Here is a 27,150-nt window from a genome sequence, read left to right as displayed (position 1 = left end):
AGCGGTGCAAGACCACCCTCTTGGCCTGCGAAGGTTCCCACCACCCAGCCAGACATTCCCTCCCTTCGTTACTGTGAACTGTCATCTCTGGGGCGCTGCTCTGTGTTTATCGAAGACACTGTGGCATGCACGAGATGGAGCCGAGTCAGATACGTCGCCTCTGCCTGAGCAAACGTGCCACAGTCGCAAAAGTAAAACAGGACAGCAAAGGAGGCCTCGTGTGGTCTGAGAGTCGAGCTGGGTGGTACCCGGTTCATCCTCTCCAGCCTTCCTTCACCGACCCCCCTCGGCCTCGCCCCATTCTCTCTTACCTTGTTCCACTTGTCTCCAACTTTCTACTAAAAAAAGCTGCAGTGTTCTCTCCTCCATGAATGAATGCTGTGCGGATTTAATAAGTGACCGGGTAGAAGCAGTAAAGCAAGCAAGATGGCTGGGGACGACGCAGAGCAGCACGGTGCAGGCGAGACAGGCGGGCAAGCGACCAAAGGCCTGAAGCCAAGGAGCTGGGGCTGACTCTCACCGCAGTCGCGCACGACTGCAGGGCTCAAGGGTGTGATGTGATCCAGCGTAACTCTAAAGAAACGAATCTGGGGCAGATATGAGGAATCAATCCAAAACATCAGGCCCCTGGAGCCAGAAATAGAGACGACAGGCAGGGCCTGAACTCGCTTAGGCTGGGCGCCTGCCATGCCTCAGGTGCCTCTGTGCAAAGCAGGGAGAGGTGTGCCTGGACCGAGATCGGCAGGGCGTGCTCCTGAGTCTCGGCCTCTGTACGGGGTACAGACGGTTTGGTGGCCTTGGGCAGTGAGAATGGAAGGTAGGGCTGTGTGTCTGACAGCGCGTGGTGGGAGGAAGGAGAGGAGACCAAACCCTGAACAATGGCCGGGAGGACTGCGGCCTGGCTGTGACTTGGCACTCCCCCTGAGACGCGTTGCCGGGAGCCAGCGTGAGGAATCCCGCCTGTGACAAGGTCATGCGGCAGGGATCTGATGTGCAAGGTCGAGTCAAATCTCAGGTTTTCCCCCTGGTATTTCCTGAGCATGTACCCCCCAAAAAATAAGAATATGCCTGCCTTATTGTATTGTACTTTTCCACTCTCCTGACAAGATCTGGAAAAAGTCATCTTAAGGCGTTAGTCTTCTGCATTTGAAAGGGTGTTTCAATCCAAAAACCCCTCTGATGGCTTTCTAGCCTGCCTGCAGGACTTGTACAGCTGCGCATGTGATTGTTTGTGGCCTCCTGACCGCAGGAGGCACAGGAAGCTTAAAACATCCTAGGAATGTAGGGGCTTCCGAGGAGTCAAAATCTTTAGAACAGGACTGATTAAAGGTTTCATTTGCTGAGCCAATACTTGCTGCCAAATTTTCATATCCTTTATTTGTAGAAATAGTTGGTATATAGAAAAACAGGTAGTAGACCTGGTATTAGCAACACTAGATCTTTGAGTTAAGTACCCTCTTTGTTATAACCCACTTCGCCTTTGTTCTGTAGAGATGCAACTTTAGTGCTTTAAGGAGATGCAGATTAAAGAAAAACACTTCAGGGGAAACGAGATTAACACTGGTTAAGAAAGAAAGCCAAAAAGTGTTAGCAAGCCTCTGGGCCAGAAGATAATGCAAATCACCTGAGACCTTTTGTATACAAAAAGATATACAGAAAGGGTCAGGACTGCTGCCCCTGCGTGACTCTGTGTCTTCCATTATGTAAAATTTAGGGTATATAAACACCTTTTGAACGATAAAGTTAGAGGGGGTTTTTGCACAAACCTGGCCTCCCCCTGTGGATTCTTTCTCTTGCTCCCTCCCTCTCCTTTTCGGGCTGATCCCTCGGAACGTGGAGGCTCACCGAGTCTACTTACTTGCCCCGGCTTCTGAGACCGGCGCGGAGGGAGCCCAAGGCGGGGCACCCTCCGCTATTCAAGCAGGCGCCTGTAGCCCAGCGTAGATGGTGCAAGTTCCTTGTCCGGAACGTACATCGGTTTTCCATGTAAACCAGGTTAATCAGCCTCTTTTCTCCACTAAATTTTCCTCTATACTATTTCTTCCTAATCTAATCTTATATTAATAAGTAAGTACGTTTTTCCCCTCGCCAACGCCGTCCCCGCTTCGAATTCCCTGGATTCACTGGGGCTGGACCCCGGCAACGCATCTTTGTTGCAGACAGAGGAAAGAGGACCGCAAGAGCAAGAGCCGCATGAGCAACCGAAGCGCCCGGAGCTCCGACGCTCCACCTCGGACCCAGAAACCTTGTCACTGAGTTAAGGGCGTTTCTTCCGATGAAAACACACAAGCTTCTAAGAATAAGGGGAAAGGCCTCAACACAACTTCCATAAAAATATAAGAAGCTTTACCACCGCACGTGGCAGCCTGGATGGGAGGGGAGTTTCGGGGAGAATGGATACATGGATATGTATGGCTGAGTCCCTTGGCTGTCCACTGGAAACTATCACAGCCCTGTTAATTGGCTACACTCCAATATAAAATTTTTAAAATTTAAAAAATACATAAGGAGCTTTAGATTGCCAAGGGTAACTGTCCCTTAACTCCCCTGCCTGGGGATGAGAGAGCCTCACCTTTAGGCCCGGGTCACCCCGCTGCCCTTTCGGTCCTCGGAGTCCTGGGCCCCCCTGGAAGAAAGACGATAGGCATTAGCACAAAGACAAACATGAAAGCAATATAGCGCATTGCTTCCCTTAAGAATGCGGATCATGCGATTCTTATTTTGCACAAAGGCCAACACGTTCTGTAATGATATGTTCGCTGTGTTCCTCAACTGAGGTCTATCCCCAGATTCCCCTCTTCTGGCTAATGGTTTCAGAGTTTGAGCAAACTTTCTATGCTAAATCCCTTTAAATTAAAAAAAAAAGCTACAGGATCTTTTCATTGCATGTGTAAGATTACTGCTATTAATACTGCAAATAATAAAAAATATACTGTTAATCTAAAATTATATACATGTCTTATACCACGACTTTGAGATTAAATTATTTAATTAGATTGTATTATATTAAATTGTAAAAAGCTATAAAATAGTAACAATTTAGTTCTCTTTATTTATATCATAAAAAGGTATTTAGTGCTTCTGAAACTTCAGTTATTTGCATTTTCCTCTTAAAGTTTCTGTCACATTAATGCACTACCTGTACTATCCTTTAGCAGTAATTTCTTTGTACATATATGTACATAACACGTAACACAATAAGTATGTATATATGTGTATATACAGTCTTTGCAAACATTCTTGTATATGTGAGCATAACACATATGTAAATATACTTTGGATATTTTTTACTTGACTCTTACTTCACTTAAATCTACTTCAAAAGCAAATATTATGCACTATAGCAGATGGAAAAACATATTACTTACTAAGAATGTGAGGCAAACCTGAAAACATACTATAAATAACGTTACTAAACTTGGCTAGATTTTGTCCCTGGTGCCACTGTGAGTAGAGGGTTTGCTCTTTACTAACAGGGGCGTGAGTAAGGGTTAGAGGGTCACATGGGCGCCGGTCTCAGAACATTGCTTCCACTTCAGCAGAAGGATGGAAAGACCATTGAAGATGGAGTGGCTTTCTCATTGAGTGAGTCCATCTGACCTCCAGCTGTGTCCGTGACCACCGATGAACCTTCTGTTACCATCAGCCCTTGCCTCCCTTGGGAAAAGACGGGATCAGGCGACAGTCAAGGCCTCCTCCAGTTCGCCTGAAGCACTTACACTCACTCCCAGCACCGTCAGCTGCTATCTTCCAGATTTTCAGCACACAGTAATCAAATCGTTATTTAACTTCTGTGCAGAGCACATCATGAGAAACGCTGGGCTGGATGAAGCCCAAGCTGGAATCAAGACTGCCGGGAGGAACATCAATAACCTCAGATATGCAGATGACACCACCCTTATGGCAGAAAGTGAAGAACTAAAGAGCCTCTGGATGAAAGTGAAACAGGAGAGTGAAAAACCTGGCTTAAAGCTCAACATTCAGAAAACGAAGATCATGGCATCCAGTCCCATCTCTTCATGGGAAATAGATGGGGAAACAGTGGAAACAGTGTCAGACTTTATTTTTCTGGGCTCCAAAATCACTGCAGATGGTGATTTCCACTATGAAATTAAAAGACGCTTACTCCTTGGAAGGAAAGTTATGACCAACCTAGATAGCATATTCAAAAGCAGAGACATTACTTTGCTGACTAAGGTCCGTCTAGTCAAGGCTATGGTTTTTCCTGTGGTCATGTATGGATGTGAGAGTTGGACTATAAAGAAAGCTGAGCACCGAAGAACTGATGCTTTTGAACTGTGGTGTTGGAGAAGACTCTTGAGAGTCCCTTGGACTGCAAGGAGATCCAACCAGTCCATTCTGAAGGAGATCAGCCCAGGGATTTCTTTGGAAGGAATGATGCTGAAGCTGAGACTCCAGTACTTTGGCCACCTCATGCGAAGAGCTGACTCATTGGAAAAGACCCTGATGCTGGGAAAGATTGAAAGTGGGCAAAGAAGGGGACGACAGCAGATGAGATGGTTGGATGGCATCACCGGCTCAATGGAGGTGAGTTTGAGTAAACTCCGGGAGTTGGTGATGGACAGGGGTGCTGGGGTGCTGCAGCTCATGGGGTCGCACAGAGTCGGACATGACTGAGCGACTGAACTAAATCGAATCATACTTTATGTAAGTGCACACGTCTCTATAGGAAGTATTACCTGTAGTGTCTGTGGTATTATTTGGCACATATAGATCACATATGTGACGCAACACTTTCCATATATTTCTGAGTTAACTTAACATGCTTTTCCATACCATGACATATAGATCTAACTTACTGTAAACGAGTTGCATAGTTGTCTGAACAACGAGATAATTTGTTTAACCATTCTTTCCTTATTGGAAATGTAGGGCATTTTCCCCACAATTTGTTACTGTCTAAACAATACTACAATCACCATCATTATACCTGCCCTAAGTACAAATTTTCATATTGAAGACATCAACGAGGAGAGTTTTAAAGGAAATGTAATAGACAGGCAGATATATTGCCAAACTGCTGCAAAACCACCGCACCAGCTTACTCATCTGTTAGTTGATGAAGAGAGTCTCCGTTTCCTAAGCTTCCGTCAGCACTTGGTATTTTCAATCCTTACATTTTTATGAAGCTGGTAGAAATGATATCTTGCTCCCATTTCAATTGTTATTTCCCTTAAGACTCCTGCGGTTGAGCATCTTTTCACAACACTTGCCCACTTGCGTTTCATCTCAACCCAACTGCCAACTTACACCCTCCATCCAGTTTTCCACTGGGTCACGCGTCTTTCTCTCTTTAATGTGCAGAAATGCTTCACATATTTGGGTACTACATCCTTAACTGTTACAGATGATGCAAATGTTTTCCCAACTGTGGCAGACACTGTTGGTTGGTTATCAAAGCTTCTTTTCTGACATCCTTCTCCATTTTACTTTTCCTGCTATAAAGACAGAGATTTGCTTGCCCAGCCTCCAAGGAATGGGCATATTAACTGGTTTGAGCCAATATGATCAAGAAGCTGTAAGTCTAAAGAAAGCAAATTTGGAAGCTGGAACAAGCTTCAGTTTAGTTCAGTTCAGTTCAGTCACTCAGTCGTGTCCGACTCTTTGTGACCCCACGAATTGCAGCACGCCAGGGCTCTTGATAAAGTTGTTGAGCAGCCATATTTGCTTGGGACCATCTACCTCTAGGTCTTTTGCTGAGCAAATCATGAATGTTCAAGCACCCCAGGGACGAGGGAGCCTGGTGGGCTGCCGTCTACGGGGTCGCACAGAGTCGGACACGACTGAAGTGACTTAGCAGCAGCAGCAGCAGCATCCTAATGATCAACATCACTGCATTCGTCAAATTTTCTGTTCCCTGCAAGAAGCCCAGTGCATTCCAATTAACATACTCATTCTGGCACACCTTTTTAATTGTGTTTGTTCATCTTAAATGATTGTCTTTTAGGTTTGTCTTGAAGGTTTTGTACAAATGTGGCAATTTGGCTCATAGATACCGGAGGTACCAGGCCTACAAAATCCAGGAAGCTTTTTATACTTCCAACTTATTTTCCACCTGATACCTAACCCTCATCATGGAGTGGGTGACAAGAATTCAACAAATGTTTGTGGATGTGAACTTTCATCCTTTTAATAAGAAAGGGTTAGAGGAGGCAAAAGGAATATGGTTCTTTCACCCATGGCACCCCATGACTTTTCTGGAGTTTTATTGGCACCTATCACTGGGTAAATTCTTGAGTAAGCAAACAGCTGCAACTGTGTTAAATCATCAGACAGGGTTTATTGCCCACACTGGGGGGCTGTTGCTTTTATTTCTTAGTCACTATGCCATGTCTGACTCTTTGTGACCCCGTGGAAGAAGCCCGCCAGGCTCCTCTGTCCATGGGATTTCCCAAGCAAGAACGCTGGAGTGGGTTGCCCTTTCCTTCTCCAGGGGATCTTCCCGACCCAGGGATTGAACCCATGTCTCCTTCATTCAGGCAGATTCTTTACCACCGAGCTACCTTGGAAGCCATGCTGTTTGGGACACCGTTTCTTCAATAGTTTATTATGCTTGAAAACGCCAGTGGCTTTTCTCGTTTGCCTCTTCTTTCCCCGCAAGTCAGAGCTCAGCCCTGCTTTCCCGCTTCTCTGCTGCGTCTTTCCTCAGTGCAAACTTTGACTCTTAGGTCACACATAAATATTTTATAACTTGTTCCAGCGGCATTGCAGATGAAGAAAACTTGAAAAGCCTCCAGCTAGAAAAGCTTATTAATGCTGTTTAAAATAAAATAAAGGCTGTTCTAATTAAGAATTGAACCCTTAAGCACCTAATGAAAACAAAACAAAGCACCAGAGCAGTAGGCATCACTGAGGCTGCCCCAGGGAGCGGAGGCGGGGTGGCTGAGGTTTCTGGAAAGCGCCCGTCACACAGCCCACACAAGGCAGTGAAGAGGGCGCCGGGCTCCATGATGAGCAGGGGGTGGGCAGAACATGAGCGTGACTGAAAGCAGAGGAGCTCGAAAGGCCGCAATTTGAGTGAGCTAGAACAATCACAAGAAGTCTCACTGGCAGGTGGAAAAGCAAGATTTTTTTCCACTTTAGCTATGGGAGGAGTAGAGTCTCCACTAAGAAATACTAACCAGAAACTGATTCTCATGCAATTGTGGGACCGGAATTTACTGGTTTTCAGCTGGCTTGTACGGCCAGGATACTAACAGAAGCAGACACATGTGCTCGCTCAAAAAATACAGCTCAAACATGGGCTCAAAATAGTCCCAGGAAGTTTCGAGTAATGCAAACTCAAATATCCAACCCCCCAAAATCAGAAAGACAAGTGGGAACAACACAGCATGAGTAAACCTACCAACAAAACAAACGGCAGAGTCGGGACCACACAGGGTGCAGCTACGGAAACGGTCAGAGGGTGCAAATCACACTGGAAGCATTTAAAGAAAAAGGTTTTGAAAATGTTACACAAGAAGAAGAGGCTACACAAGTGACCAGAAGGTTTGAAATGGAACCAAACATAACTTCTAGAGAAACTAAATATGATAATCGCAATCAGAAACACAGTGCCTAGGTTAAGCAGCGCATTAAACAGAGCTAAACACACAGCACACCAGAAAGCAATTTTGAAGATATTACACAGAATAAAGCCTGGCAACACAAATAGAAAATAAATCAGAGGTTGACAAGCGAGTAAAAAGAGGTTAAAAAGACATGAGAGTAAAATGAGAAAGCATAGTGCACATCTAGCTGGCGTTTCAGAAAAACAGAGACGATCAGAGAGAGGGGAATTAAAGAGAAAATGACTAGGAAAACTCCAACATGTATCAGAAACATCGGTATTCAGATTCATAAAGCCCTCAACGTTCCAAGACTGCAAAACACCAGCATCCAAATGTACTGTAGTGAAACTTCTGATCATTAACGACAAAAGAATCTTAAACTAATGGAGGAAACACTTCTCACAGGAAAATGACAGTTAGTGGAACTGGCAGCCGACTTCTCGAGAACAACAGTGGACGCGACCTGCTGCTGCGGCTAAGTCGCTTCAGTCGTGTCCGACTCTGTGGGACCCTGTGGACTGCAGCCCACCAGGCTCCTCCGTCCCTGGGGTTCTCCAGGCAAAAGCACTGGAGTGGGTTGCCATTGCTTCTCCTAATGGAAGCGCTAAGACATCGTAATAGCGTCTACGGAGTGCTCAGAGGAAATACCTGCCAGTCCAGCACTGCACTTCCAGTTTATTAGTTTGGAAAGCTGCCTGACTGTTTTATGGAGGTCAACAGTAGCCCTTAAGCAACGTAGGAGATTTATTATTCTCTCATATTAACTCTGAGCTGTTCGGTGTAGTCAAGTGGCTTTATCGCACAAGGCAGCGCGAAGCCTTTGGTGCCTCCCTCTTCTTGCCGTGCTGTGCCCAACAGTGTTGCTTGCCACAGAGAATCCACCCCCTCATGCTCAAAGGAGGGCACTCGGCTTCCACTCAAGAGCAGCGTCCAGGGTGCGTGCATTCACCTTCTCTCTCCCTGGCCAGAACTTAGTCACGAGGTGACCTTTACGTTCATAATTGCTAAGAAATCAAGTCTCAAGCTGAATGGTCAAGAAGTTGGCCATGTACGCAGCGGAGTAGCTTCTACTGAAAAAGAAGCCGTAGCGATGATTCAGGGGAAATTAGTAGCCTTTGTAACAACTATCAAATAACACGTACGGTCAAATGAGGCGAGACTTACCGGTGGGCCCGCTGGTCCCAGAGCCGCTTTATTGACTTCCGAACAGGAGCAGGCGTGCGGGAGCTCTGGGCAGGCCTCCTCATCCCTCTGCAGGGAGAAAGAAATAGCGTGACTATTAACAAGATGCTCTACGCAAGCGACTTTATGGCTCAAAGGAGACCTTTGGAGACTCTTCAAAAGAACCCTTCAGTGAGCATCAGTCTAGAAAGGCAGAGAATATTCCCGCAACACCTTTTCTTTAAAGGAACAGTGAATGGGCGTCCAGCAAGGCATTAATCATCGTCGTTATCAAAGCATGTTGACAAAACCAGCGTGGGAATCCAGGTGAAGCAGGAAAGGCAGCAGTGGAGGCGAAAACCAAAAATCCTGGCTGCTATTTAATTCAGCGGGTTAAGTGGTCCTCCACGGACTGAAGCTCCTGAAAACTTCCTGAGTGTCACAACAGGTTTTTCCATTTCAAAGGGTAAAAGGAAACTTGTAGGAATAGTCCATCAAAACAGCTGCATCCACACTAAAACCAAGAGCTAAGAGAAAATAAAATGGCGGTTAAACTCATCACACACCCCCGCAACAACTTCAACTACTGCTCACATTCCGTGGCTGAAAGTAAGACCACCACCACAGCACCAGCCTAAAGCTTTGGGATAAGAGGTCATTTCCTCCTGGAGAATTCTGATGCCAGGTGACACCACAAGAGAGATGGTTTAGGTCCGACTGAATATGCCTGAATGAGTTACCGGCGTGTAAAGGAAGACAGAGCAGCGGTAAGCACCACCGAATGATTCGTGAATATCCCATTTGGAGCAACAGCCAGGACGTCCGGCCTAGGGTGAACAACTAGAAAGGCGCATCAGTCCCTTTGGATAGAGCCAGTGAGCTTCGTTTTCTCAGATCTTGGGGAAAGGTACTGTTAGGGCTGAAGAGAGGACAGATGATAATTAAACTGTCAAGCTGAAAATACTTTCAGGCTCTGAAATATTCACAACAGAAATCCAAGAGTCTGAGCAAACATCCTTTATGTGCTTTTCTTCAAATGTTGGACAATATTCAAAAGTTTCAGCTCATCGCAGGAAAGGAAAACCCTGCTAACGTATCTGGCTTGATACCTGGGGCAGCTTGAATGAGATACAGACTTAAGAATCCTGAAAGATCCCCCAAGCAGGCTGACAGCAGGCCTCCTGCCTAATGGTTTTGCCACCGCTGTCTCCATCTGAGCCCTTCTACCACGGGACTTGCACACCTTCAGTGACAGAAAGGAAAAGAGCAGCTCGGAGAGGGCAGGGATCTTCCTAGGAGACACGGGGATTCCACTCTGCTTCGTGCAGGGTAGGGTTCTGGGTGCTTCCTTACAATCCCCACTCTACCTGCCCTTATGCACAGCATCATAGTGTCTCTGCTTTAATCCCTCACCATAGTTTAATGGAAACTTGTTTTGATGAAAAAAAAAGTCACTCTCTTCTCAAACAAGTCACCACGCATACATGGCCTGCAGCAGATGAGGTGAGCTGGTGTAAGGTCTTAAAAAAGGAAATTTTTTAGACGTGATGAAGTCTTCCCTGTGACCATGCTCCAGGTTGAACTATGAAGACATGACTCCCGTCCAAACATAACAGGGTCAACATTTCAGCTCGCTGGTCCTAAAGATCCTTAGGTATGAGCAATACACAGTCACCCACCCTAGTGAGTTACATTTGGTATTTATAATGAGAAAAGGTTTACTTTTCAAACAGCTTTGCCTGAGTTAAATAGATTATGACTATGGTTCCCAGACTGTGTGGAGAGAAGGCCTGGGGCATTACAGGAATTCACAGGGGCACTCTGAGTTTTTTTTAAAAAAAGTCAAGAGACACAGCAAAATTCGGTACCCACTGGACTTTGAAAACACAACCAGCTCAAGGTATAATAGGTCACAATTTCAACACTAGAAGGGACTTCCCTGAAGTCCAGTAGTTAAGACTCCACGTTTCCACAGCAGGGGGCCATGGCCCAGGTTGGGAAACTGAGATCCCAAAGACAAAAAGAAACCAACTTTGTAAATTTGTTTTATCAGCACTTGCTATGAAGGAAAGCAAATACCATGGGAAAATCAACGTGGAAAGGAAGGGAAGGTGGGGCCTTCCCTGCTGGTCCAGAGGCTGAGACTCTGAGCCCCCAGTGCAGGGGCCAGTCGGACCCCTCACCAGGGAGGGGGTCCCGCCTGCAACTAACGGTCCCCACGCTGCAGCTAAGACCTCGCACAAACACATAAATAAATACCTTTTTTAAAAAAGGAAGACGTGAGGGTGGCGATGTCCAATCAGATTCCGAGATCTGAGAAACTGCGCGTTCTCAACAGGCACACACATCCCATTAGCAAGTAGTTGTGGTTATTCCAAAATAAGTATATCATTTCATAATTTTGATCTCTATATTAATATATTGGTGTTTCATACAGCCGAGTTTTTAAGATACAAACACTTACGAAGACGTTCGGACCTAATGGCCTCATATACGGAATTATTAGGTATTTATTTTGGCTCTGGGGTGCCATGAAAAAAATTACTGCAACAGCAAAGGGTTCGTGAACCATGGGATTTGGGAACACCTGGACTCTATGCACGTGGCACCCCGTGTAGCTGGGCAGTTCCCACCGTGTGTCAGTGTGTTCTGCTGACTCCAGATATGCCTCCTTCTTAACTGCTTTTTAATTTTCATCATCATCATAATGGATTATCTGTGACGTGAGTTTTGTGAAATAGCATTTCATTTTCAGCACTGCAATTAAATATAACTTTAGAAAATTTCAGCAAAGAGAAATAGTCAAAGAAGAACTCTTACCAGGGCAGGAAGCTCACAGCATTTGTCTTTATTGGCCCATGATGTGGAACAAACAATGTCAAACATCTGTAACTGGAACTGCAATTTGAAAAGAAAACCGTCATTCAGTGAAAGATATATGCCATATATACACCGTCCAGTGAAAGATGCGCTGTGTTTATAATTAAAATGATTCACAGTCCTCGTTACATACGTTACATAGTGCTGTTAGCCGCTCAGTCCTGTCTGAGTCTTTGCGACCCCGTGGACTGCAGCCCGGCAGGCTCCTCTGTCCATGGGATTCTCCAGGCGAAAACCCTGGAGTGGGACGCCATGCCCTTCTCCAGGGGATCTTCCCCACCCAGGGATCGATCCTGGCTCTCCTGCACTGCAAGCAGATCCTTCACCACCTGGGCCACCTTACACGGCAAGACACCAACACATTCATAACCCAGCATTACAGTGAGTAAATGCGAAAAGTCATTCCTCAAACACACAGTGATTTAAGACTCCTGTCAGCGGTCCCTCCCTCCCCCATCCAAACTGCCTTACTCGTCACCCTTCTTCCTCCCATCTCTGCGTAAAAACACTTCGAGCCTCTGGTGAAATCCTCCCTTGCGGCCCACCACAGTTAGTCCAGGTGCCTGTGACCAGGCGCCAGACCTCTCTTACAGCGCGTCGCCCACCATCCAGTACACTGACTTATATTTCCCCTCGGAGTGGGCACTCCTCAAAGGCATGGCACCTTTGTGCCCCCGTCGTAATGAGTGACATGCAGGGGCTTCCCTGGAGGCCCAGGCTTAGGGCGTGCAGCTTCACTGCAGGGGCCACAGGTTCGATCCCTGGCTGGGGAACTAAGCCATGTGCCTTGTAGCATGGCAAAAAAAAAAAAAAAAAAAGAAAGTGGCATGCAGTAGGTATTCGTGAAGGCTTGTTGCTTATTTCTGACTCCATCATTCAAGCACACATTTGACCACTTTTTCTTTAGGGTATAATGCGAGCCAGATACCATATAGACCTTTAGGATATGAAAATGAGCAAAACCAGCTTTTTGCCCACAAAGAATTTACAGGGAATAAGGGGCTGACACACAGATACTGCTCACAGCAAGGTGAGGGTCGCGACAGGCTCGCATGCGGCACCTCGAGACCCGCGCTGTGCGTTTTCATTCCGGCCATCGATCACGCCATAAATATTTAGACAGTCTTGTTCTACTCACGTTTGTTGGCAACAATTTAAAGTATATTTTAAAAATATTTAGAAACATCATTATAATATCATTAGGGCTTACTCTAGCTTCATGACCTAACCATTTCTAACACTATATTTCTTCCCATATTGTTTTCAAATATTGCATGTCATCAGGAGTTTGGAGATCCCCTGGAGGAGGAAAATGGCAACCCACTCCAGTCTCCTTGCCTGAAAAATCCCATGGACAGAGGAGCTTGGCAGGCTACAGTCCACAGGGTCACAAAGTTGGACACAACTGAGCGACTAAAAATGTAGCAGCACTCAGGAGTCTGGGATTAACAGACACACACTACTATATATTAGAAAAGATAAACAGCAAGGACCTCCTGCACAACACAGGGAACCGTATTCAGTATCTTATAATATCCTACAGTGGAAAGAATCTGAAAAACAATAGGAGACATAAGAGCCGCAGGTTCAATCCCTGGGTGGGGGAGATCCCTGGAGGAAGGCACGGCACCCACTCCAGTCTTCCTGCCTGGAGAATCCCATGGGCAGAGGAGCCTGGTGGGCTACAGTCCACGGGGTCACAAAGAGTCGGACGTGACTGAGCGACTCAGCAAACAGCACACATCTATCCATCTGCGACTGAATCACTTCGCTGTACACCTGAAACTGACGCTTCAGTTCAGTCGCTCGGTCGTGTCCAACTCTGTGCGACTCCATGAACCACAGCATGCCAGGCCTCCCTGTCCATCACCAACTCCCGGAGTTCACCCAAACTCATGTGCATCGAGTCGGTGATGCCATCCAGCCATCTCATCCTCTGTCGCCCCCTTCTCCTCCTGCCCCCAATCCCTGCCAGCATCAGGACACAACATCGTAAATCAACCATACTGCCATCTAAAAATAAAAGTGTCTTCAGGCACAGAGCTGGCAGAAGGACGAGATCCGCCTCATTTCTTGTCCAGGTCTGTGAGCCCGTTTCTGTTGTGAAAGTTCATCGGCATCACGTCTTTTTAGATTCCGCGTGTAAGAAACGCCACACAATGCTTCTACCCCTGTGACTTCACATGACAATCCCCAGGTTCACATAATCTGTAAGATGCCTTCAGCAAGCCAAAACTAGAAACTTTTGGTGCCTTATTTTCTCTTATCCCTGTCAAGAGTCCCCTGGATGCAGATAAGAATACTCCAGCAGTTGGTGTGCCTGCAAACAGGCTGCTAACAGCGCCTCCAGCGTCCCATCTGACAGCAAAGAAAATGAAGTCAGGGTTTCTCTCGTCACACCCAGGAAGAACTGCGCCTTGCTGCAAACATCTTTTCCCAAGTGGGTTTTGCAAGATTAATAACACAAATGTTGAAAGCAGATCCATAAATCAGGACATCATGCTTTCTTTTTCAATATAAAACCATTGCATTATTTGAAGCAATAAGTGCATGGCTCAGTACACTCTTTTTTTTCCATATTAAAAAGGTTATTTTTTCAAGGGGCATGACATTTCAGTCTGTTCAGGGCAGCCACACAACTAAATTATGATCATTGAAAAACTAAGTTTGTCATGGATGGACCTAGGGATGGTCACACGGAGTGAAGTAAGTCAGAGAAGCAGAAACATCGTACGACGTCTCTTAGATGTGGAACCTAAAGAGACATGATCCAAACGAGCCTAGCGAACAGAAATGGACTCAGAGAAGAGAGCTGGGGCTGCCGGGGGAAGGGTGGGGGCAGGGACGCTGAGGGAGTGTGGGGTGGGCAGGTACACACTGCTCTGTCAAAATGTGACCCAGCACGGCCCCACTGAAGAACACAGGGAGCTCCGCTCAGTGCTGTGTGGCAGCCTGGATGGGAGGGGGTCTGGGGGAGAAGGGATGCACGTCTATGTCTGGCTGAGGCCCTTTGCTGCCCACCTGAATCTATCACAGCATTGTTAACTGGCTATACTCCTTTACAAAATAAAACGTTCAGTTTAAAAACACTGGTTTTCAAAATTAAAGCAGTGCTAAAGAACTTGGCTGCTGATTTTCATAAGCAACAGTAGCAGCGAAAGTGCTTCAGGGAGCACGGGGATTCAGAAGCAACAGTGCTAGACTGCCTGGGTGTCCCCCACTCATAAGCTAAGCCGTTTTAAACACATTGCCCCACGTGGTGGAGTCTCAGCTTTCCTTATCTGTAAAAATAGTAGAATAGTAGCAGCCATGCAGTAGTAGCTACTCATTAGAGTAATGATAGCAGCCATAACAAAATGAACCCATTAAAGGGAACTATTTAGAACAGTTCCTGAAACACAATTATACAAAATGAACGTTCTTTTAAAGCAACATGTAGAGAAGCCCCTTTATAGCTGACCCATAAGCTGCAGTATAAAACACAGAGGCCAGAACGGTTAAATCAAAAGGATGAAAGTGATGTGATGCTGAGAGCAGAAATATAACAGCGGTTTGTGTCTACAGTTGTATCTGTTTAATATTTTCGGTTGAGAAAAATCTTAGCAAATAACAACAGTACCAGCAAACATTTGTTGAAAACCTGGCTGTGTGCCAGGCACCATCCCAGGGACTTCACCCGTATCATTCAACCCTCCCGTCATCACTGAGGTCTGATAATAGTAATGTCTACCCCATTTTGCAAATTAGGACTTGGCATGAAAAGGCCTAAGTAATTTAAGCACATGTTGAAAGCTGAATTCCTGTTGAGAGCTGAACAGCACACCTCATTTTCTTGCAGTTTATTTTGTGAACAGATCTTTAGTCTAATGTTTAGAATGCAGATGCCCCAGCCTGACTTCGCAATGCCATCTGACTTTATAATGACTTTTATTAAATGAGTCCCATTATGACAGCATTGGATTCAGCATTAATTCTGTAAGTCATTCATCCATTAGGAAATTTTCCATTTCTGAATAGAGCCCTCAGTGTGAAAACATTTTAGTGAATGAGAAGATTTATTTAAAGCCAAGGCCTTTCACTAGTCCTAGGGTATACCAGGCTTTCTTGAAGTTTTTCAAATAAACAGTCACCACCCGATCACCTATAACAGTACAATGTCTCCATACAAACCTTTGGCTAAACTTCTTTTGCCCTCTTGAGTTACTGGGATTCTTATGAGTTCATTTTATTTATTTGAGAGGTTGAATACCTACTAAGCGCTGAATGAGGCCAATACTATCATTTGAAGAATGCTTGTGGGCTGTCTTTTCTTTTTCAGGTCAGATGAAGTCAGAAGCCTTTTTTGTGTGAGCACAACAAATTTATTCATGATTGTTTTGCGTTCGTAATAGTTTAGATTCCTCGGCCTTTACTTAGAGACTTCTTTTCCAAGTCACATTTCTGGGGACTGATTTTTTAAAATCTGGCTTTTATTCCAGAAGTAATTAAACATACATTTACACAAATTATGGAGGAAACATTACAGAGATAATATGTCAAAGATCTCAGATTTGAGTACCTAAAAATCCAAGACAGCGTGGATCAAATAAACCATACTTCAGGAGTCTAAGAGGCAGGCCCTTTTGACTTTAGCAACTTTTTTCCTTTGTGACTTACAGCATTATGAAAAAAAAAAAAAATCTGCAAAAGAAGAAGACCCTCCCACTTTCACTTGTTATAATCTCTTTCAAGGGAATACTTAGACAATTACAAATGCTCATTTTTCATTATTGGACATTTTTGTCTGGGCATAGCACAAAAGGCAAGTCATCTGGGGTCAAATGTTAGCATGAAAATAAGACTGAAAAATTTTTTGGCAGCTGAGGCACTGTGATCTGTGAATGGAAATTCAAAGGGACTTCCCGCTCGGTACCATATTCCATCTTCTGATTTTTTTTCCAGCATATCATTTTTAAGCCTATAATTTGAAGTCAAGCTGTACCTGATCTTAGGCAAATATTTAGAGAGCTTTACATTCCCTGAGAACACAGGAGAAAGAGTCCTGGGGACCCACGCTGCCTTCTGCTTTCAATTTGGTGTGTAACTTTTACTGACTCCACCTTCAAACTATGATTTATTAAGCACTTACCACTTGCCAGCTACTGAACAGGGTGTTTCACTTGCTCTCAGTCAACCTACTGACTTTAAGGGAAACCACAATGGCCCTCTTCAGTTAGGAGGTGAGAGTGAACGTCCGTTGCAGCTGTTGGTAGTAATTAGGGTGTTAGGTGCAGAGACGCTGGGGAGGGGGGCGCATTCTAATCACATTTATTTCAAGGCTGTCATTCAAATAATGGGGAGTTTCTGAGCGTGCCAGTGAATAGGCAGGGCACGCGGGCACTGTCGCAGGCCAGGCCCCTCCCGCTGCCGTAGGCTCTACCACAGTCAGTCTGGCCTAATGCAAGAGAGCTCAGAATGCAGGGCAGTGACCATGTGCAACTCAAATACAGCCTCACACTTCACTCTCCTCGCATCTGAAAGGGGATCTCTCCCTAACTTATCCAGGTCTCAGCTTCTGCATCTGTAAAATGGGGACGATATATTTCCCTAGGGTTACTGGAGGATTAAACGGGAACATCTTAGAAACGCTCACACTGCCTCGTCCGTGTGTGTGTTATCCGCCAGTTGTGTCCGACTCTTTGTGACCCCGTGGACTGCGCCTTCCTGCCAGCCTCCTCTGTCCATGGAATCCTCCAGGCAAGAAAACTGGAGTGGGCTGCCACCCCGTTCTCTAGGGGCCTAATCGTATTAGGCAATACACCTTAGTCGCTATCATCATTTTAGGGGTTAAAAGACACAGTCGAGTGAAAACACAGCCATTTCCTTACAATTGGAAAACACTTGTTTCTATAGGATCATTCACTTGTCTTCTATTGATTTCTACATAAAAACTTTAACTCAGAAAATAAAATTACTAAAAATTCTATAACATAACTTATTTTTATTTACACATCAGAGAACTAAACAAATAACTGTATAATTATCTAGCTGTTAGATCTGAAAGGCGGGAAAAAGATACTAAGAATGATGTTCAATGCCAGAAGCTCAAAAATTTTCTTGAATCATCTCTGACTGGCAGCATGATAATTTCATTAGGTATCAGAAAAAGTAGAAGAAGCCTCTGAGGACAAAGACTAGAAAGGAGAGGCCCAGCTGTTGTGTCTCCTCCCGTGTGCTCGGACAGCCAGATTCAGCCTGCTTATTAGTTTAGTCTCACTGGAGAATTTTTGCTGCCGGTAAAGTCTTGCATTGCTGACCACAAGTTTTCAGTTCAAATATGAGTAATATCAATACAGTAGTTACTATATCCCTAAATCCATTCATCTCTTTTCCACTCAGCTTTGGTTTAAAAAGACGATGGCCTGAGAAACAGCTTCACAGAATGAATTTACAGTTGCCAGAGGGGCGACGGGGGAAGGGACAGCTAGGGGGTTCGGTGGGCGTGGACACTGCTGTATTTAACATGGACAACCAACAAAGACCCACTGGAGGCACAGGGAGCCCTGCTCAGTGTTACGTGGCAGCTGGGGTGGGAGGGGGATTTGGGGGAGAGGGGTATGTGCACAGGCAGGGCTGAGTCCCTTTGCTGTCCACCTGAAACTTTCACAACATTGTTAACTGTCTATACGCGAATAAGAAATAAAAACTTTAAAATAATGGAAAGATTATATTCTTTAAAAACTGAAAATTTAGGATCATTCCATCATCTGGCATTTTTTGAATCATTGCCTTATACTGATCTGTAAACTACTAATCTCTCTTAGATGATAATTACTCCTTCTGGAACGACCCAAAACTTGTGCATTGCACATCCCCTTTTGCAGGGTGTTAGAGTCCACTGTTAGCAATCTGTGATTTCTAAACTGAGAACTGAAGACTGAAGCTTCTCTCTTATCTTACACTGAAACAAGTATTGATAATAACCAAAAAAACCAAGCAAGTTTTCAATCACATTCTTGAGATCTAATATCATCCATTTCAACATAATCAAATTCCTCAATAAGTGGGTAGACTGAAAATCTAGTAATCCTTTGTAGACTTCTAGATTCTAGCAAAAGCCGCAACTTTTTCCTACTAGCTCTACAAAGCACTCTTTAATGACTGATTCTATAAATCCCCTTTTGTCTACTACTGGGTGGGCATTAACCACAGAGGGTTTAATTGCTGTTTTAATTGCTCTTCTTTCATGAACAAAAGTAAAGATTTATTACTGGTAGAGCCTAAACCTATGGTTGTTTCTGCTTTCCGAACTAAATTCCATAATATTTAATTGGTCATGTATTTTTGAGTAAAATTACTACATAGACTGTAATTTGAAATACAATTAATTTGCAACTGCCATTCTCACACTGTAATTGCAAGGTGTGAGCTATAATCAGGAGACAGCGTGATAGCTACTCAGACTGTTGCCCGTGCCACAGGCGGAACATGATACACGCAGCCTACTGTAAGAAAAATGCAGACAGATGGCTTTCTATTTAATTTCTAGCAAGTGTTTCTTGAGAAAGTACTCTTCATACAACTTTTTAGACACTGCGATGTAAGGTCAAAGGTAGTGACTGTAAGTGAAGACTGTGACATGGTTTCTATTCAGTAAAGAAGCTGCCTGCAGTGCAGGAGACCTGGGTTCGATCCCTGGGTCAGGAAGACGCCCTGGAGAAGGGAATGGTTACCCACTCCAGCAGTCTTGCCTGGAGAATCCCATGGACAGAGGAGCCTGGCAGGCTACACTCCCTGGGGTCTGAAGCATATTGCAAATCATTTTCATTTGTTTGATAAACTAGAAGATTTCATTTGTATTAATACTAAATGATTTCAGCTTTAAAAGACTTTGAGAATCATCAGGTCTTTCTGAAATTCCATACAGCGGGCTAGTTCTACAGGTCTCTGAAAGCCCAATAGGAGTGAATCTTAATTAACTTGATTATTCTGTTACACAGAAGAGAAGCGTAGATGTGAATATTTGGAATTGCTTACAAGAATAAAATTCCCTCCAGGTTAATTGGTTCTAATTATAGAATGACTCAAATTGGAGAATGCTGCTAATTAGCTGTGAATGTGTGGTCTTAAAACAAAAGTTTGTGCTCACTGCTCTTTTTTGTAGGCATTAACTGAAAAGAATGTGATTTCTTTGCCACTTTGAAGTCTCTTGGTCTTAAAATCCGTGATTAAAAAATATGATAAAAATCTATCTTAAAGTGATATTATTTAAATATTAATGATAAAATATTATTATCCCTTATTATTAATGATAAAAAGGGTTAACTTGACATTAGCAATAGCAAGAACCTAGCTATAAAGTGCCCAAATCTAACCCACGGGAGAGGTTTATGCCAATTTCCCATGTATAATAATGACATGTTTTATACAGACTTGGATCTGCTCATATAAATGAGGTTCATCCACAGTTTTGATTCTCATTAACCAACCATTTATGCCACTGTATTTTATTTGAAGTTTAAAAATATTTTACTATTAACATTTTCATTTAGAAAACAAACTAGTCTAATTTCTGGAGCATTCTCCCTATAATACAGAGGAAGCATACTGCAAGAGCTTCGAATGTTCGTGTTTTAATTCATTTAAAAGAACTCATTTCATCCATGTGAACTTCATCCAGTCGTTAATCATCTATCTACTTATCATTCGTCAACTTCCATTCACCATCACCCCCTCCATCTACCCCTCTACCGAGCTCTTCCCCTGGAAAATACATAATCAGATTTTAGGAGAAGTCTTTTCCTTAACATAACACAGATTCATGTATTTATCCACTCACTGGTGCAGAGTTTCCATTTGGTCCTCTTGATCGAACCATTCTCCCCAGGACTTCGACACCATCCAGCGTGATGTTAGACGATGCATTTATTGCCTTCTCACCCACTTGCTTGCAGTCAATAACCACTTTGGCCAAAGTCTTGCTGACAACAATATGTAGCTGATAAAAGTAAAAATGTTTTAAAAGGTAAGAAGCAGGAGAAAATATCAAACAAATTTACATAATTGCATGACTCATCACCAAAAAACACGCAAGGGAAGAAAAGGAATTCTGTCTACTTAAGCGCTCTGCTTGAGAAGAAAGGTTCTACTTTAAACCACTTCCATGACTACCCCACACTCAGATGGCATCTCTGTGGGTTTTTTTCTAAACACTAATGAAATCTCAATGCTTTTCATTTCCTCTGCAATATTTTTTGACTACTCTGTGACTGTCTAACCAAGAAAAAATCATCCCTAGAGGAAGTTGATAAATACATGACAATAATTCCCAAGAAATGCTAATGGGACTGTTTGGAAGCATAAACTAATAAATCCTGTGAATCTCATGTGTTTCTAAGATACCTTATTTTAAGACACTTGTGGTTGTACAGTCCTAGCAACAAGAAAAAAATATTTTTATGCAACTTTTCTTATGCAAAAATGAGAGAATTTTCTTATGCAATTGTTCTTATACAGTGATGGTATTCAAAACCCCAGAAGGTAGCAGAGTTGTGTCGATTAGACAGATCTGACCACATTCCATCAGGAAACAGAAGCCAAGATGAAGACTGCTGTGTGACACCCCTTCCCTCCCTCTGACAGGACAAGAGGGGTGCGGCTAAGATGCAAGGTTTTTGCAACACCACTGAGTAAATGCTCTGCTCTTGCACTCTTGGCGTTGCGTTCTTTCACAGCCCAGATATCAGCGGGATTGTTCGCCACGAAGGAAACAGTACATTTTGGAAGGAAGCCTGTCTACTGCGGGGATCACCAAGACAAAATGTTTCACAGATGTGAGGCGTGAAGGGACAGGCTCCACCACACGCGCCAGGTTAGAATAAGAGCAACTAACGTCAGGCTTGCAAAACTCTTCCTCAGGGCAATTTACCATACTGTGGCAGTGACGGGCGTCTCAGTGCAATCTGTCTACATATTTTAACATGATTTGGCTGCTGGTACTTTAACTCTATTGGTGGCCAGGTAGACCAGCAAGCCTTTCTACATAACATATAATGTAGGGAATTTATAACTATCTACTTAGTAAGACGTTACCCTCTGCTACATGGTTCCTCAAAGTGTGAACCTGGACCACTTCCATGATAGCAGACCAAAATTTGCCAGTCCAAAATGTCTCTTTAGAATGCAGATTATTTCAAGCTGAGAATAACCAAGGTCCAAAAGACTCAGAAAGAAACGCTGAGCTTCATGTTTACTGCCTAAAAGAATTTAGACAGAAGGGCTGCTCCCAGAACAGGGCTATTACCAGCAATATCTGCAAAGAATATGGCTAGGTGCGTGTGTGGAGGGGAATCTGTGTCCCGTTGACTCATTTATTTACTGAACATCTGCTTTTCCGTCTCCATGTGAATTGTCTTCCTTCCTTTTGAAGTCCAAACCCAAACCACTACTTATACTTGCATAATCCTCTTTTGTCTTTAGCTGAAGATGGTACTTAAGGTATTATACCTTCCCTGGTGGCTCAGATGGTAAAGCGGCTGCCTACAACGTGGGAGACCTGGGTTCGATCCCTGGGTCGGGAAGATCCTCTGGAGAAGGAAATGGCAACCCACTCCAGTACCCTTGCCTGGAAAATCCCATGGCCGGAGGAGTGTGGTAGGCTACAGTCCATGGGGTCGCAGAGAGTCGGACACAACTGAGCGACTTCACTTCACTTTAGCTATTTTGGTGAGTTACTCAGTTTTCCTGGCTCTCCCCCACGTATGTATGTTATTAAACTTTGGAGTTTCTCCCATTGATTCTTAGACCAGCCAGAAGAACCCAGAAGGACGGTGGAAAACGTCTTCTTCCCAACACTATCGAATCTGCTGGGGTACCGGATGAGAACATACGTTTTAGGATCCCATCCCAGAACTACCATATCAGAGTCTCTGGGCAGTTCACAAGCCCCACAAGTAATTCTTGCTATAGGAGATCCAAAGTGCTATGTTTTTTTAATTTTTATTTATTTATTTATTTTTCACTTCTCTCTTGCTTGGCCTGCAGTAAATAGAATAAAGATATACACACACACACACACACACACACACACACACACACACACACACACATACAAGGCATTACTCACCTTGTGAAAGCTTCCATAGAAAATTTTCCTAATTTCAGGTCCTTCAAAAGTAACAGTCTGAAAATCCCCACTGTAGTCATAGTTGAAATATGTTAGGGTTTTTCCACCATCTAATGAAACAAAATAAAAGATTAAAAATATTCTAGAAAGTATTAAAATGGGTAATTTTTTAAAAAGTCAACTCAAAATAATATAACCATTGCTTTGAAGCTGTGTTTTAAAGTGGTGAGTGGATAACGAAACAGCCTTGGAAGGCCCTAGGCTTCCAATTGGCCAAACTAAGTGAACCGCGCGGTGGCGATGAGGCGGGGCCCGACCCTCCTTCTCTGCACCTCCCCGCCCGTCCGCATTCCCATCACCATGTGGGGAAAGGGCGGCCTTAAGTTGGGAGTGGAGGCAGACCAAAAGGAAGAAAGAAGCTAATCAAATTGTTACCAGAGATGTCCCTGATCTTTGCTCAAAACTCATCAACCCTCTAGCCCCACCTTTAGCAGGAATATCCTTGCTCAAAACCTGCCAACTCCCCACCTCGAGCAGGAGTGTATGTACATCTTTAAGTGAAAGGGTCCCGAGATAAGAAAGGAAGCTATAGGGAAAGAAAAAAGGACCAGCTGGGACCAAGATAGTGATAAATCTGACCTCCAACAGATTGTGAGTCTCATTATACTTTGATTTTACTTTGAAAAAAGAAAGTGAAGTTGCCCAGTCATGTCCAACTCTTTGCGATCCCATGGACTGTAGCCTACCAGGCTCCTCTGTCTATGGGATTCTCCAGGCAAGAATAGTGGAGTGGGCTGCCATTTGCTTCTCCAAGAAAATGGACATTTTCCTATACTAGCATAGTAAATGACACACGTACTAACTGGCAGCCATTAAGGACCACTCCCTTGGAAAAAGCCCTGCCCCTCCCCCAGTAGCAGAGGAGGGCATGGCAACTCACTCCAGTGTTCTTGCCTGGAGAATCCCATGGACAGAGGAGCCTGGCGGGCTACAGTCCCTGGGGTTGCAAAGAGTCGGACATAACTGAGCGACTGAGCACAGCACTTCCCTGTGGACTCAGGCAGATGCCTCCCCTCTTGTCTTTGTCTTTACTTTCTAAATCTCTCTGCCCAGGGGGGTGAGAAGCTGATCTGTGAACTTAGTCCCTGCTTCTCCATTCTTGGGTCACTGAATAAAGCTCATGCTGTGTTAATTGCAGCTTGGGTTTCCCATTTGCCTCCTTGAGCCTGAATGGAAAAGGAACCCTCCCCCATCTGGGGCAGAGAGCCCGAGCAGGGTTCACAGGACCTAATTCAGCAATAAAATGTTAAGAAATAAAAACCAGACTCTGCCTTAACCACTGAAGCAACCAGTTCTCTCAGGACATGTAACTTACACCTTTATGAAATAGTCATAATCCAGTGTGTCTTTTATTATGAACATTATGAACAAACAAATAAGCAAAGACCTTCTACTCTTGAGTACTTCATGTTACAAGGAACATTTTATTACAAAAAAAAAAAATATTTTTCTCACTAGTTCAGTCCCAGGTTATAATTTAATTTTTCATTTGGTTTTCAAAAGGAGCAGGTATTGATCGTCTCAAGAGACGTCTTTGTTTTCAAGTCCTGGTTGTGTGCAGTTAGCAGCTTACACCTTTTTAATCTACAGCTTTGCCTTAGTTTCAGTATCAAAGCAAAATGCTTTCAATGTTTAGCTGTTGATTTATTTCCATGTACTAAAAGGTCTCTTAACAAACACTACTTGGAAATAAGCTTAAAATGCTTTCCTTATCCAAATGTTTGAGTCAGTACCTAATAACAGCCACCAAATTTTGGATCCCAGCTTGACTGGAATCTTACACCAAAAATACATGTAGAAAACTCAGGGACATTAACCCCAAACTTGAGAATCCTCTAAGTGATGATCACCTGTGACTTCCAAGAACAAAGGTTAACAAGTTCCCTTCATTGTCTCCTCCGCAACTTTCCAACCTCCCGACAATGGAGCCTCTCATTCTTCACAACTGCTCTCTCCTTTCTAGACTGCTCTTATGGTGCCCTGACCCAGTATTGGGACTCAGACGCCACACACCGATCAGCACCATTTTCTAACGCGTATTTCCACCCGAGAACTCTTCCCCACACACACTGCTGCCAACCTGACATTGTTTCTCTGACAGGAGAGAAGCACTGCGACATTGTGACTTGAAAGAAAGAAATATCTTCTATTCAGATGACCAAAATGTACTTCTCATCTATACTAGGTCTTTGTCTATGGTTCCGGCTCACAGTTCCTGAAACCCTTGGAATTTCCTGCGGTGAGAGCAATACATGTGCCTTTGTTATGTTAATAAGGCAGCTTTTGGAAAGCCCTCAGGTCACCTAAGGATGCGGGCTGGTTGCCTGGAAAAGCAATACTGTGCTGAGAGGGTTAGAACTCTCAGTCCAAACCCCACGCTCCCAACTCAACTTCTACGGAGGGGAGAGGTGTTGGTTGGAGCCTGAGTTCAGTTGCCAATGCCCAGTGACTTAACTAATCTTTCCAGTGTAATGAAGCCTCCACAAAAACCCAGGATGGGGTCCAGAGAGACTCCGGGCTGGTGACCACATGGAGCTGCTGGGGGGTGGTGCAGGGTGGGCCTGGAAGCCCCTCACCCCTGCCCAGGCCTTGCTCTAGCGTCTCTCCCATCGTTCCTGAGTTATAGCATTTTATAACGCGCTGGTAACCTAGTGTTGCAGGTAAAGTGGAGAAGGAAACGGCAACTCACTCCAGTACTCCTGCCTGGAAAATTCCACGGATGGAGGAACCTCGGGTCACAAAGAGTCGGACACGACTGAGCGACTTTGCTTTCCCTTTCTTTTCCCTTTCTTTGGTAACCCAGCGCTGTAGGTAAAATGCTTCTCTGAGTTCTGTGAGCCACTCTAGCAAATTATTAAAACCTGAGGAGGACTCTGCGGAACCCTCTGATTTAGAGACTGTGGGTCACAAGCACAGGAGACAGCCTGGACGAGCAAGTGGCATCCTGGGCTGGAGGTGGCCACTGGCACCTCCAACCTGCGGTAACAGACGGAGCCTGCCACGACGGCGGAGCTGGGGGAGGACGGCCGTCGAGCAGCAGCCATCCTCAGCCTGGGGGTCCAAGGACGCCTGCGGGTAAACAGCGTCCAAGCTGAATTCCAGATACCTGCTGCTGCCCAAGAACGGCCTGGTGTCGTGTGAGCGCTGCGACACTCCCCAGGCCCAGCTCGTATGTTGGAATTGGGTCCAGGAGCCCAAAAGAAGCATCCGACATTTACCATTTCCTCATAGAAGAAGTGACCTCTGACCCCAGCCCTCGCACTGACCCTCCTGGCACCAACCCTGGCCTCCCTACAGTCTCCCCATCGCAGGACGTGTCTCTTTTCGCCTCGCTCGCTTCTGAATCCCAGAACCTGGTGTCGCCACACAGTAGGGCCTCAGGGAATGTCTGGTGAAAGCCTGAGTAGACGAATGAATGACTCAGCTGTCAACACAGTCCATTATTAGCATCGACCAATGGTTCAAAACAAGTGAGTTACTCTATGATACACGTTAAACCGGCAAGATGGCACACCACGCACACAACCCACACCTGTGCGTGCAAATGTTTTGTAAATGAATATACTCACTATCTAAAATGACTCCAACCAGTGGGTCAGAATTTTTATTTAAAATCTCCCAAAGAGCAAAGGGCTCCTCTGGAGTATCAGGAAGAATCCGGAATAGAATACTGATTGTATAGTCAGAGGGCAATCCGTCTGGATGTAAGTATCTGAAAAATGGAAAGAAAATAGTAAGTTTTATTGTACCCCTCTTCAAGAAGCTATTTATTTGATTATAAAAGCAAACACACTTTCACTATTTGAAATGAAAAAATATCTTTTTCTTTATTAACACGTGAAGAAGCTGAGAAGAAGCAAATAAACATCACCATTAACCCCATTTGGAAGGAAGTGATCCTTCTTTTGGGGTCATGCATTTCTCTCCAGTCTTTAAAGAATGTCTCTAAGTCTCTGTCCAATTTATATAATTTTGCCCCTTTCTTTTCTTAGCATCATTTACTACATACTTCATATTTCCTTAAATATTTTAAAGAGCAAGATATTTAATACTTGTACAACCTTTGCTGGTTTGGCTATTCCATAATTTATCTGACCAGTCACTTCTTATTAAACAATTTAGTAGTTTCAAGTTCTAGTACTATAAATAATGTTTATCTACAGTCTTTTTTTGGGGGTGGGGGCCTTCTCGGTGTCTCAGATGATAAAGGACCCACCTGCAATGCGGGAGGCCTGGGCTCCATCCCTGAGTGCGGGGGAGACCCCTGCAGCAGGGCATGACAGCCCCTCCAGTGTCCTTGCCTGGAGAACCCATGGACGGAGGGGCCCCTCCTGCAGCCTCACCGCACCTCTCAACAATCAGGTGGGTTGCTCA

At 44.5% G+C, this 27,150-nt stretch overlaps 1 protein-coding gene across 8 annotated transcripts in view; it reads right to left on the bottom strand.

The window, feature by feature from the left end:
• Positions 1-27,150, bottom strand: part of COL14A1 (collagen type XIV alpha 1 chain) — a 225,232-nt gene that overhangs the window by 59,372 nt on the left and 138,710 nt on the right. For all 8 annotated transcript variants that reach the window (XR_009595100.1, XM_060394001.1, XM_042254547.1 and 5 more), the window contains exons 32-37: positions 26,346-26,488; positions 22,717-22,826; positions 20,431-20,589; positions 11,553-11,630; positions 8,736-8,822; positions 2,573-2,626 (exon numbers count right to left, since the gene is read on the bottom strand). Coding sequence is in view for 7 of the 8 variants with exons in the window: in XM_060394001.1 (XP_060249984.1) it covers positions 2,573-2,626; positions 8,736-8,822; positions 11,553-11,630; positions 20,431-20,589; positions 22,717-22,826; positions 26,346-26,488 (631 nt within the window). In the remaining variant the exon portion in view is untranslated. The remainder of the gene's footprint in view (positions 1-2,572; positions 2,627-8,735; positions 8,823-11,552; positions 11,631-20,430; positions 20,590-22,716; positions 22,827-26,345; positions 26,489-27,150) is intronic.

The sequence above is a fragment of the Ovis aries genome, chromosome 9, assembly GCF_016772045.2.
Source record: "Ovis aries strain OAR_USU_Benz2616 breed Rambouillet chromosome 9, ARS-UI_Ramb_v3.0, whole genome shotgun sequence".
NCBI lineage: Eukaryota > Metazoa > Chordata > Mammalia > Artiodactyla > Bovidae > Ovis > Ovis aries.
Note: the sequence above shows the minus strand (reverse complement) of the source record. Positions and strands in the feature narration are given on the sequence as shown.